This window comes from Pimephales promelas, chromosome 24 (genome assembly GCF_988280905.1).
Source record: "Pimephales promelas chromosome 24, fPimPro1.hap1.1, whole genome shotgun sequence".
Classification (NCBI taxonomy): Eukaryota; Metazoa; Chordata; class Actinopteri; order Cypriniformes; family Leuciscidae; genus Pimephales; species Pimephales promelas.
The window spans coordinates 10,741,816-10,753,822 of record NC_142792.1 but is presented as its reverse complement, the minus strand read 5'-3'; the positions used below and the strand labels follow the sequence as shown (position 1 = coordinate 10,753,822).

At 35.1% G+C, this 12,007-nt stretch overlaps 1 protein-coding gene across 1 annotated transcript; it reads left to right on the top strand.

Annotated features, from left to right (window-relative positions):
• The first annotated feature begins 6,765 nt into the window (after nt 1-6,765).
• Nucleotides 6,766-12,007, top strand: slc35e3 (solute carrier family 35 member E3). The gene is made up of 5 exons (XM_039667563.2): nt 6,766-7,324; nt 7,629-7,739; nt 9,065-9,223; nt 9,452-9,534; nt 11,532-12,007. Exons 1-5 carry the CDS (start codon nt 6,911-6,913, stop codon nt 11,716-11,718), a joined length of 954 nt encoding a protein of 317 aa, XP_039523497.1. The 5' UTR covers nt 6,766-6,910; the 3' UTR covers nt 11,719-12,007.

Here is a 12,007-nt window from a genome sequence, read left to right as displayed (position 1 = left end):
GATACAAAGGTCATCCAAAATTAACTATTTGGTCATTATTGTGCTTCTACACACTTAACATATGTTGTCTCAGTGAGCCCTCAAATTAACACAGTCATTTAGGTCTTAAAGGTGCTATATGTATTTTTAGCGGCCTCTGTCTGTGATGTTTCAGATTGCAACCAATTTTTACAAGAGCGCTCGTACTCTAGCGCATGCTCGAACACAAGAGCGAGCACTCATGGTACACGGCCACACTGAGACTTTCAACACATCGGAGAAACCATGCTGGAAACTCATGTAAACTCCCACTGCAACGTTACAATAATAGACTATTATTATCAGGTTGACGTTGAACTAATGCTCCATGCCCGTACCATGATAATGTTACATTTGTGGTGTTATCTAGCATAAGGCATTTCACTAACTATTTGTGTATCTTTCACAATCAGCAATGTCAACATAGGTGAATGTATTATATGATAACGAAACGGTTAGTAAACTAGACTGAATAATTTCAGTGTAACAGTAAGATCGTAGGAAGTAACATTAAGTTACTGAACGTGTCTGGAAAAGTGTATTATAAACAATATGATAGTAGTGGGATGAGTGGCGTTAGACAGTAGATCTAGTACATAAAATAAAAGTTACATCCTAAAGCACCTACTTTTTGTTATCCTGGAACAGTCTTTTGTGTTCATTTCATGTCTCATATAGTTTACCTTGTTATTTCATTACAGTTAACCATTATTTCAGCATATCTGAAAACTTGTAATTTATCACATTAAAAATGGAGGAGGTCTCGCCATAATTCAAACGCTCCGCCGATGTTGATCAGTGTTTTCGATTCGAGTCACGTTTGGCTTGACGAGCTTCAGCAGATACATTTTTGTTTAGTTTTTTATATTTATGTGGAGTTTGTGTTGGAGTTTGTGTTGTGCTGGAGGCAGCTTGTTTTTTTGGTGTTATTAGACTCATGTCGTCAGCTGCAGTGCTGTCGCATAGACTGTATATAAAAAGGATAGAGGCTCGGGAGCGCGTGTGCATGTCATATCTGATGGATTTTGCAGAAAATCCGACTCGGAAACTTCACATAGAAATGTGGGTGATAGCAAAACCCAACAAGTGGATCATTGTAATGTGTGATTACAACGCCTTCACACACAGGCAATAAAAAAGGATTCATTTAAGAAGAGAAGTTACATATAGCACCTTTAAGTGAACGTAAACAGTTGGGAGAAAATTGGACGTGTGGATCCGTGCATTAGATCTTAAAGTGACAGCAGCCTAATATACCTGCTGCTGTCTGTGTCCTTAATGATACTCAAAAATGATTGTGATCGAAAGTGATCGAATGATTCACTTTAGTAACTTTAAGTATTTTAATTAAATGCCTACAGTGATGATTTTCACTTACGCTACTATATATATTTTTTGCTGTTGTAATGAAGGGTTAGGGTTAGCAGGATAATAGTTATGAAATGACATGAAATCAAAAAGGCAAGAAGCAATAGAGGTTACACTTACACATTTTTTTGCATGTTGTACATTTGATTTGATATTAATATTAAATATTGATAAGCAGGGACGCTGTTTTGCTCATCTTGATAGGACATCATTGACCCATTTTCGAGCTACAGGACAGGGCAAGATTGTCTGTGGATAATGGTACTTTTATTGTGTTTTTGACCTTTTAAGAGCTTGCCAGCCCCCGTTCCCATTCACTTTTACTATATGGATAATAGAGCAGCACGCACATTTTGTGAAAAATCTAATCTCGGTTTGCGTTCGGAGGAAAGAATAGCTTACAAGTTTGAAGAAGATTAAATGACAGAATTTATGACTATTCCTTTAATATGACACTTACAATAATGATGCAACTCAAGGACAAGGGATTCTTTATGCTTTGAATTCTGAAAACAGATGACATTTGTTCAGGTCACGGCAGCATTTCCGAGCTTAATTCAAAATCTGTTTTTCAAGGTTAGTCCTCATGTGGCAGGCTAATTCCTCCCGTCTCACTGAGAGTTGTAATGTATGGCTTCAAAGAAGGCATTTATCTTCACTACTGTGCCTCATATTTACCAAGGCTGTCTTTTCAAAGTGAACTCATCTGATGGCTTCAGTGATTGGAAGCCATTCGCCCTGCTCTCTGTCACTGTTTAGTCATCATTCTCACCCCCATCTCACTCTTTTCAGAATGATGTCTGAATTAATGCGAAAACTCACATTATCTACGCCGGAGGTTGCCGTTTCACTCGGATATAACTGTTCATTCTTAGACAATGGTGAACATCTCATTTGTCATGTTTGGAATATTCACAGTCTTTTTAAAAATGAATCTCAGCGCCTTGGCATGTTTGAAGAGAGTACGAGAAACAGACTGGAGGGGGGTTGATAGACCTTTTCAAGATGTTTTGAGAGTTATAAGGGAGCTGAATAGAACATTTGTCTTGTTTCTCGTGTAAAATGACTAGCAAACAGTCTGGGGAGATGGGAGAAGTGGAATAATTTGGCTAATGAAGGCAAAAGTAGCCCTGCTCTAAAACTGCTCAGTGAGTCGTTTTGCTGTCAACAGTCTATATAGCCTGAAGGCAGCGTCCTCCTAACCAAAATGAAACATAAGAAAAGATGGAAAAGCAACTCTGGTGACATCATTATCACGAGTCACATAAAAAATTGCACTCTTCTGGTGTTTAACGTTCACACTTGATTCAAATTTAGAGTCTGACCTTAGCATGTTGCTAAGCTAACAACTCGATGCTCTGCAGACACAATCTGAGGTGAAATAGTGCATTCTAATTAAAGAAAACAATATTTGCTGATACTTTTCATTACTGAATGAAAAATGAGTATATTAACTATAAGTTACCTTACTATATTATACAGTAGAAAATTGTAGGCTACATGGTTTAACATTGTATTTAACTGTAAACTAAACTATGCAAAAAAAAAATGTTTTGTTTCTCCCTTTTATGTTATTAGTAATGTACATTAGGGTGTTTTGTGTTATTGTACATTGTGTTATTTTATTATTTTAATATTGTGTGTTACCCTGATGGTGCTTTGTGTGCATGACTTTGTCCATCATTTTTATAGAAAAATTGATCATTGATAGTTCAAGTAGTTTGGCAACATTACATTCCTAAAAGAGATATACAGTAATTAATAAGCCTAGCATAACACTGGAACACTGTCAGTATTTTGTAAGATGAGTTTCTGACAATGCTGTTTTTTTTTTTGTGTACAAAACGGGATATATCACAGGTTGCAATAATGTGGCTGTCATATGATAAATAGGTTATTCTATAGAATTTTGTCTAAATAAATAAAATACTATAAGCTAAAATCAGTCATTTTAAGTGAATTTAACGGTAACGCTTTAGAATACTTACTGCATAACTAATAAGGAATTATTGAAGAACTAGCAGGTAATTCTTCATTAACTACTTCTTCACTGCTGTTAACTACTAAGGAATATGTGTCAGTATAATTAATAACTAATCAGTATAATTAGTTATTAGTTATAAAGCGAGCACCATGATTCATTATAATACCGGTATACAATAGAAAAGCAGATATTTATTGCATTGGGGACAGAGCTTGAGTGACGGAGCTTGAGTGTGTGGTGGAATTAGAGGGAGTTCTGTGCTACTTGTTTAGTTTTTCATTTACTTGTTTGTATTTCATTAAGGCCACCCTGCTCTAAGCATCCAAGCTGTTTTCATTCTAATGCAAGGGATTATAAACCCATGTTGTCTCTGTTAAACTGCTGACCTGGCTGGCAGTCTTGTCTCCCAAAATGCAGTTGTGAGGATGAACAGTCAAAGTTTGAACCTGAACACTAATTAGTAAAATAATTCCCAGAAAAATATCTAGCCTCTTTGCTAACTAACACACAAAACACCATTGGAATGCTACTTCCGCCGCCTCACCGGAAGTTTCACCCACTTTATTTTTTACAGGAGCGCCCCTCGGAAACTTGTGGATAGCTTTCCAGAGTTTAATATTTAGATATTAAAGAGTTTAAACAGCCCATTTGGCTTAAATACTTAGAACCAAACCAATTAACGAAATGAATCACTAACACAGTCTCATCCCAAAAAGTCATATAACTGACGTTTTGGGACGTATTTTGACCATACGTCAATATCCGCCTTTTTAGGGCCCCCTTAAACGTCGGTAGATGGCGATCCCGGGCCGTCATACAACTGACGCTTTACCTTTAACGTCAGTTAGGTGACGGGTTAGGTTTAGGGTTAGGTTTAGGTATGGGGTAGAGTTAGGATCCCATAACCTCATCTACCGACGTTTAAGGGGGCCCTAAAAAGGCGAATATTGACGTATGGTCAAAAGACGTCCCAAAACGTCAGTTATATGACGTCTTGGGATGAGACCGGGTTGGAATCACATGTGCAAACACTAATCAAACAATAAGTAACCATGGAGACTAGACAGAAGTGGGAAAAGGGAACAAAGGTAATGGAAAACAGAGCAAAACCAACTCACAGTGAAACTCAAAAACACAAAAAAGACATAACCCTGACAATATTATTTTGGTATAAGTGCTAAGTATTACAGAAAGCAGAAAAGAAAGAAAATGAAGAAACATGTTTCTTCTGGCTCAATGGGGGTATAATCACATGGATTGTATATTGGTGAGTCTGTGTCTTTACTGGCTGGGAGATTATTCCCATTAGGTTGCGGGAAAGAACAAGGAATATACACATCTATCAAGGGCATTAGTAACACAGATCTGAACTTCCTTGAAATTCTAATCAATACAGCAAGTATAAGCAGCTCATCCTCATTTAAAAAGTCAATTAAGCCCCCTTAATGATTCAAGAGGGAAACAATTTCATGCAGATGCCTGCAGATGAGCGATTGCTCACGGCATTCGTAGCTCACTGAAAACACACACATTCATTTGTGAGGAACTGGTAGCAGATTCATCACACTACTAACACAATGTCTGCAGAATAAATTCTGTGTGCAGACACAGTTAGAGGCAACTAATATATCTTTACTCATGAACTATTACAGTCATCAGACCAGGGGAAGAGATAATGTTTTCCGTTTCAGAGGAGAAATCAACATATTGATGTTGCACTTCAGAAGAATTCTGGGAACATATCCAATTTTCACAATAAACGGCATTTCCATACTGAGGAAAATGTGCTGTTTGAATAATGACATCATAGGAGGCAGGCTAAGTTAGTTAGCAGGACTGTGCCGCCACCTTCTGGTGACATTGGGTGTTCTGAACAAAGGTCAGTCTGGTTACACATGATTATCAAAAACGTTGAATATATCTATATATGGAAAAAAAATTGTGATCTTTCATTTCATTTCATTTATTTTATATTCTCTCTTTTCATGGTAATGCAACACGAAATACCACAAAAACAATTTAACAAATCAAACCAACACAAAGTACATTCCATGACAAAGAAAAGAACAGGAGTAGGATGAAGAAAAAAATCTTATAAGCTCCTACCCCATTCCTATAAACAAGATTCACAAATTAGATCTTAGTCCTGGAAATTATTAAAACTAATATATATATATATATATATATATATATATATATATATATATATATATATATATATATATATATTAGTATATTAGTTTATATATATATATTAGTTTGCGTGGGATTTCCTCCTTTCTGGTCAGTGTGTCCCTGCAACCCGGTATCACGACAAGACGTGAAATATTCACGTTGGTCCACTTTGGAAAACGTGTAGATGTCACGGTTTAACAAAACCATAAATAGGGCTATACTGCCCATTTGTGTCAAATTATATTTTTATATTTATTTTTCCAACAAATAAAACCAAACCTGCAATAAAAACCATCCAATAAACCCTTAAACTCAACAGGCTCAGTGGCTCAGTTGATAAAGCGTTGGGCTTTAATCAAGAAGACTTGAGTTCAAATCCCTTTCTTGCTTGCGTTATGTTTTTGTGATTATATCAAACAAAGTGGCCACAACATTTCTCCAGCCGACAAGACGTGAAATGATCACTTTGGTCCACTTTGGAAAATGTGTAGATGTCACGGTTTCACTCCCTCAAAAGTGAAACTTGCACTGAAACTGAAACTTACCATAACGACCTATGGTTTTCATTAAACAGAGAAAAATGTAATTTTGTTCTATTGACGATCACTGAAAAATGGTCTATTATTTAAAATGCAAAAAAACAGATTTATTATTTTCAAGGTGAAAATGATTCATTTGCCTTGATCCACGTAGAAGAAAACGTCTAAATGTCACGTTTTTAATGAAGCAGCCTAATGAGTAAAATGTCTATTTTTTCCGGTGTCCCCCAGCTCCTCGTTTGAGCAAAAGGTGCGCTAAAACAACGTATTACATCGACGTTAAGCAGCGTTAACCTTGTTAACCATAACCTTTTAAATACTCGACCTAGTTCCGTTGCTTAGCAACGGGAAGAAACTCCTGTAACTTCAGTGCGGGCACTTGGACCAAATATTTTGCAAATCTTGGGTAAAATTAGGCTATTCTCTTATTTTGTCCACTAGACAGCATGTAAGAGCAGTGACGTGCGTGCCGCGTGCTCCCCGTTCTTGTCTATGCGTGCTCCCATAGACTGTAAAAGAGCGCGTGCAAGGTAACTGTCCTGCTGTGAAATTCTCGCGCATGCGCGTCGTTGCTATTATTTGTCTGCGTATATGAATCTCGCGAGTGTTTCGCGTTCGACCGTTACCTTTCAAGAACATCCTGCGTCGCATTTAAGCACGTCACAGCCGTGGCAGTGCTTTGATTGAGTGAATGCGGGGCTCGAGTCCTAGAATGAAAACTCTTCTGAACCGCTTTGACGCATTCAACCACAGAAAGCAGTGGAGTTATATTTCTCTCTGCTGATGCATACACCTAAACGGTTTCTCCAGAATTATTTGCGTCTAAATGAGTTCAACTATGGCGACGCGACTCTCTGACTTGTTTGGAAACAGCCGGTTAATTGCAGGGCTGCTGGTTAACTTACTATCTTCAATCTGCATTGTGTTCATCAACAAATGGATCTATGTGCACTATGGCTTTCCCAACATGACCATGACTCTCATTCATTTCGTAGTGACATGGCTGGGGCTGTATATTTGCCAGAAGATGGATATATTCTCCCCCAAGAGTCTCAGACCTTCTAAAATCATCCTGCTGGCTCTGAGTTTCTGTGGTTTTGTTGTTTTCACGAATCTGTCTCTCCAAAGCAACACTATAGGAACATATCAGCTGGCCAAGACCATGACAACACCTGTGATTATAGCCATCCAGACCATTCACTACAGAAAGACATTTTCCACAAAGATTAAACTGACTCTAGTAAGTGGGTTTTCGTTTTACTCAACATATCAGTAGTTCATGAATCTGGTGTTAAAAAAATAAATAAAATAAAAATCACAAAATATGCATATATGGTCGTAATAATGTTTCTTGATATTATTAATAAGTGTTATTGTAACTGCCACCTGACACATGCATGCCATACATCAGTTTGAACTATGCTCAGACTAAATGCTGATAAAAGCAAGTCATACTTTTACAGATTTGTTTATGGTCATATACCAGCTGTAATCTGCTTTTGCATCACTTTTCACACACCTAATTTATTGACTGTGTGTTAAAGGTGCCAATCACTTTAGGGGTCATACTGAACTCTTACTATGATGTGAGGTTCAATCTTCTGGGGATTATCTTTGCCACACTGGGGGTGTTTGTAACCTCACTGTATCAAGTGGTAAGTATATGGCAATCTCACTTGGTATCCTTATGGAAAAGTCCTATCCCAAGTCATATACTGTAACTTTCATTGATTGTTTTAAAATTATTATTAAACTAAATTATTATTAAATATTAATGTTTATTTTTTTATTTTTTTTATATTGAGGATGCATTAAATTGATAAAAAGTGACAGTAAGACATGTATGATGTTACAAAAGATTTCTATTTCAGATACACGTTATTTTGAACTTGTACTCATCAGGTTTCACAGTTTACTCATCAAAGTTTCCACAAAAGAATATGAAGCAGCATAACGGTTTTCAACATTGATAATTATAAGAAATGTTTCTTGAGCAGAAAATCTGTATATTAGAATGATTTCCGAGTAATGATGCTGAATATTACGGTTCACATCACAGGAATAAACTACATTTTAATAACATAGTTATGAAATTGTAATAATGTCACACAATTACTGTTTTATGGTATTTTTGAAAAAATAAATGCAGTCTGTCAGCAGAAAAGATTACTTTCAAAAACACTTTTAAAAATGAACCGACTCCAAACCGAATCAACCAAACATTCTGAGTGTTTATGTAAATAAACATAAAAAAGTAGCTATAGAACAAATCTACCACTATTATATCAAAGAAAGTATATATATATATATATATATATATTAGGGGTGCACAATATATCGGCCACCATATCGGTATATCGGCCCGATAATAAAATTTGGCTGATATATTAAAGCTGATAAATAATGAATTATTTCCTTCAACACTTGACACCTGAGACACTTAAGATGCGCACTATTCAACATGATTGATCTTAATTGCTTGAAATATGATTGGAATCAAAAAGGAAAATATAGTTAAGTGCAAAATGTGCTGTCATATCGGCTACATGAAATTATAATGAGAACATTACAATTGTGTTAGGGGATGGATTTTAATTGTGAGACTTTTGTTGTTTTTTGCAATCAGGCTTTCAAAAATTATATAAAAATTGGATTTACATTTGTCGACCGAAATATCGGTTATCGGCTTTCAAATATAAATAATTATCGGTATCGACCAAAATGTTCATAAATGTTCAGAGGTGCATCCCTAATGTATATATATATATATATATATATATATATATATATATATATATATATATATATACAGCATAATCAAAATATCTTAATAATTACTGGGGATCCATGAAAGTATTTTCTTATATATATATATATATATATATATATAAGAAAATACTTTCATGGATCCCCAGTAATTATTGAGATATTTTGATTATGCTGTATTTACTTGACTAATGACTTGTTTCTCTTAATATAGTGGGTTGGTGCCAAACAGCATGAGCTGCAGGTGAACTCTATGCAGTTACTGTATTATCAGGCACCCATGTCGTCTGCATTTCTCCTGATCCTGGTGCCGTTCTTCGAACCCCTAAGCGGAGAGGGTGGGATCTTTGGCCCCTGGTCATTTCAGGCTCTGGTAAGAGAGCGAGTGCTCTCACTGGCTCACACACTCCCTCTGTAACTATCCAAAGGAATGTCCTTCTTACACAAACACACAGTCACAGAGAAAGCCTTGTGTAATTGCCCAGATTTACTGGGAAAAGTTTTACTCCAGTCTATTGCGTAAAATTTGGTTCACAAAGCTCAATTTAAGATACTTTTTAAGATCAATTACAATTGATTTTTTTTTCTCCCCTTCATCAAGGTTATGGTTCTGCTGTCTGGTGTTATAGCCTTTCTGGTTAATCTGTCCATTTACTGGATCATTGGGAACACGTCTCCTGTCACGTATCCTTTCTGCTACTTCTCCAAAATACCAACAGCTGTGGCTATTTCCTTCTCTTCTATTCATGGTGCAAAACACACCCTATTGACAAATATCTGTAAACAGTGCTCTATAACATTACTTGTCTGTTAAATTGTCAGGTTAGGCCTATAATGCGAGCACATGTTTGCTTTCAGAGCCTGGGCAAATAGTTAAAGCATAGTTATGCACTTGTTTAATAATGAAAGAGGGCACTGTAAATCAAGGCACTTATTTGTTGCCTTGAGCCATACTAGAAACGTTTCATAGTTTTGAATACACCCATTGAAAGTGAGTTTATGAGTGAGACCTCTCTCAAAACAAGCAGCAGAGGGAGCACTTTACTATCTTGTGTTTTAAACTGCACTTTTGGGCCACTTATTAGGCAAGTGTTCTGTCAACCAAGGGATTTCAAGCTGCTTCTTTAAAAAAAAAAAAAAATGTTTAAAGCCAAGGATCTGGAATTATAATGTATATACATTTCTATTACTAAGTATTAACTACGACTTTTGCCTCAAGCTCACAATTACTCACAATTACTGCTGTTAGGAATATGGGATATTGAATATGGTAAAAAAAAAAAAAAGGCATTAATATGTGGTTTATAAATAGTAATAAACAGCCCAATATCCCAGTCTAGTGATATGCATGCTAATGAGCAACCAGTTAATAGTGAGAATTGGACCCTAAACTAAAGTATTACCATTTATGTATAGGTTTATTTAACACTGATTTTTATGTCCAAAAATTAGTAAAAAAAAAAAAAAAAACAAACAAAAAAAACTGTTATTTTATCACTTGATTATACTTGTTATACATTTTTAACATTTTTACATATTCACAAGACTGATTTAGCCAATTATAAATATTATAAATAACATGTGTTATTTTATTAAGATTAAAGTTATTTTAACGGATTTTATTAACTTTTCACATATATTCACAAGACTGATAAAACCATAAATCAATATTAAATATAGCATCTGTTTTTATCAGTTTTATTATCCATTTTTTTTCTTATTTTGAACAGATTTATTAATATTTACATATTCACAAGTCTGATAGAGCCATAAATCAATATTAAAAATAACATCTGTTATTGTATTAATACATTTAACTTATTTTTATTAACGTTTATGCATTCACAAGACTATAGCCATAAATCAATATTAACAGATTTTACTAATTTTGAACATACTTTTTTAAAGTATATTCACAAAACTTAAATAAATGAATAATACAAGTAACAGTAACACTTTACAATAAGGTCTCATTTGGTAACATTACATTAACAAACATAACAATGAGAAATATTTTTACAGCATTTATTTAACTTTTTAATATTAGTTAATATTCTTTTAGTTATTTTTTTATATTTAAAATGTTCAAGTTCACATTTGCTAACAGTGCTAACTAATGTTAACAGATACAACTTTTAATCTTAAAAAAAGGTTTTAGTATATGCCAAGAATAACATCATAACAATTGTTTTAGAAGTATTGTTCATTCTTAGTTCCTTTTACCTAATGTAATTAACTAATTAAACTTTATTGTAAAGTGTTACCAAATAACATACTATGTACTTATTATAGCAATTACAATAACTGGGTTATAACTACTAACCCTGAACCTTCCCCCTAACCTTAACCCATAGTTACATTATATTACCAGTACTTTCTTGGGTACTTTCTGTATACACGTACTGTGAAATGAAGTGTAAGCATATTTTATTTATTTATTTACAGATTTATTAGCTTTTTTAAATATCAACTATAAAACACAAAAACCCTAACTATAAATGGTCCAAAGAATGTTAACGTTCATAAAGAATCATTTTGAAGCTTTATGAGTGCATGACTCAACTCTGAAGTGACTCAAGTGACTCAAGTGAGTCAAGTCTGTGACTCAAGCGTGAGTCATAAGCCTCAAGAGTTCTCAAAAGTCATTGTCAAATAGGATTCCTTAACATTTGTTTTTAAAGCTACAACATGTTTGGGCACTTCAAGTTCTGCATCACATTACTGGGTGGGTATGTTCTGTTCCAGGACCCCTTGTCCTTAAACCAAGGGCTGGGCATCCTCTGCACCCTCACTGGCATCCTTGCATACACCCATTTCAAACTGGCAGAGCAGGAGGAGGGCAAAAGCAAGCTCACACAGAGACCATAGGCCTGCAGGTGTGCCGATCTGCAAGACAGACAGTGTTCAGTGCCTGATGCTTTCAAGAAATATATGGCAGGCGCTCTTGCACAGGAGCGTGAAGACTAACCAAAACGTAGACTGGAAGAACGGTTGAGGCTGAGAACTTTAGCATTTCTATCTTTTTAAGAGTTAAAATCAGTATTTGAAATAAATATGCTGAACGTCTGAGAGAAAAACTCTGAATGTTGAAGCATTTCCTTTCTTATTTTGTATGTATTTTCAAATGGTCTGTACAACAATAAAACTTTTATAGAAA

Bases quoted from the DNA above. Each gene is read 5' to 3' on its own strand.
- slc35e3 (XM_039667563.2), top strand. From the start codon at position 6,911: ATGAGTTCAACTATGGCGACGCGACTCTCTGACTTGTTTGGAAACAGC. The intron at 7,325-7,628 runs GTAAGTGGGTTT...TGTGTGTTAAAG, and splicing joins CAAAGATTAAACTGACTCTA to GTGCCAATCACTTTAGGGGT. The intron at 9,535-11,531 runs GTATCCTTTCTG...TTGTTTTTAAAG, and splicing joins GGGAACACGTCTCCTGTCAC to CTACAACATGTTTGGGCACT.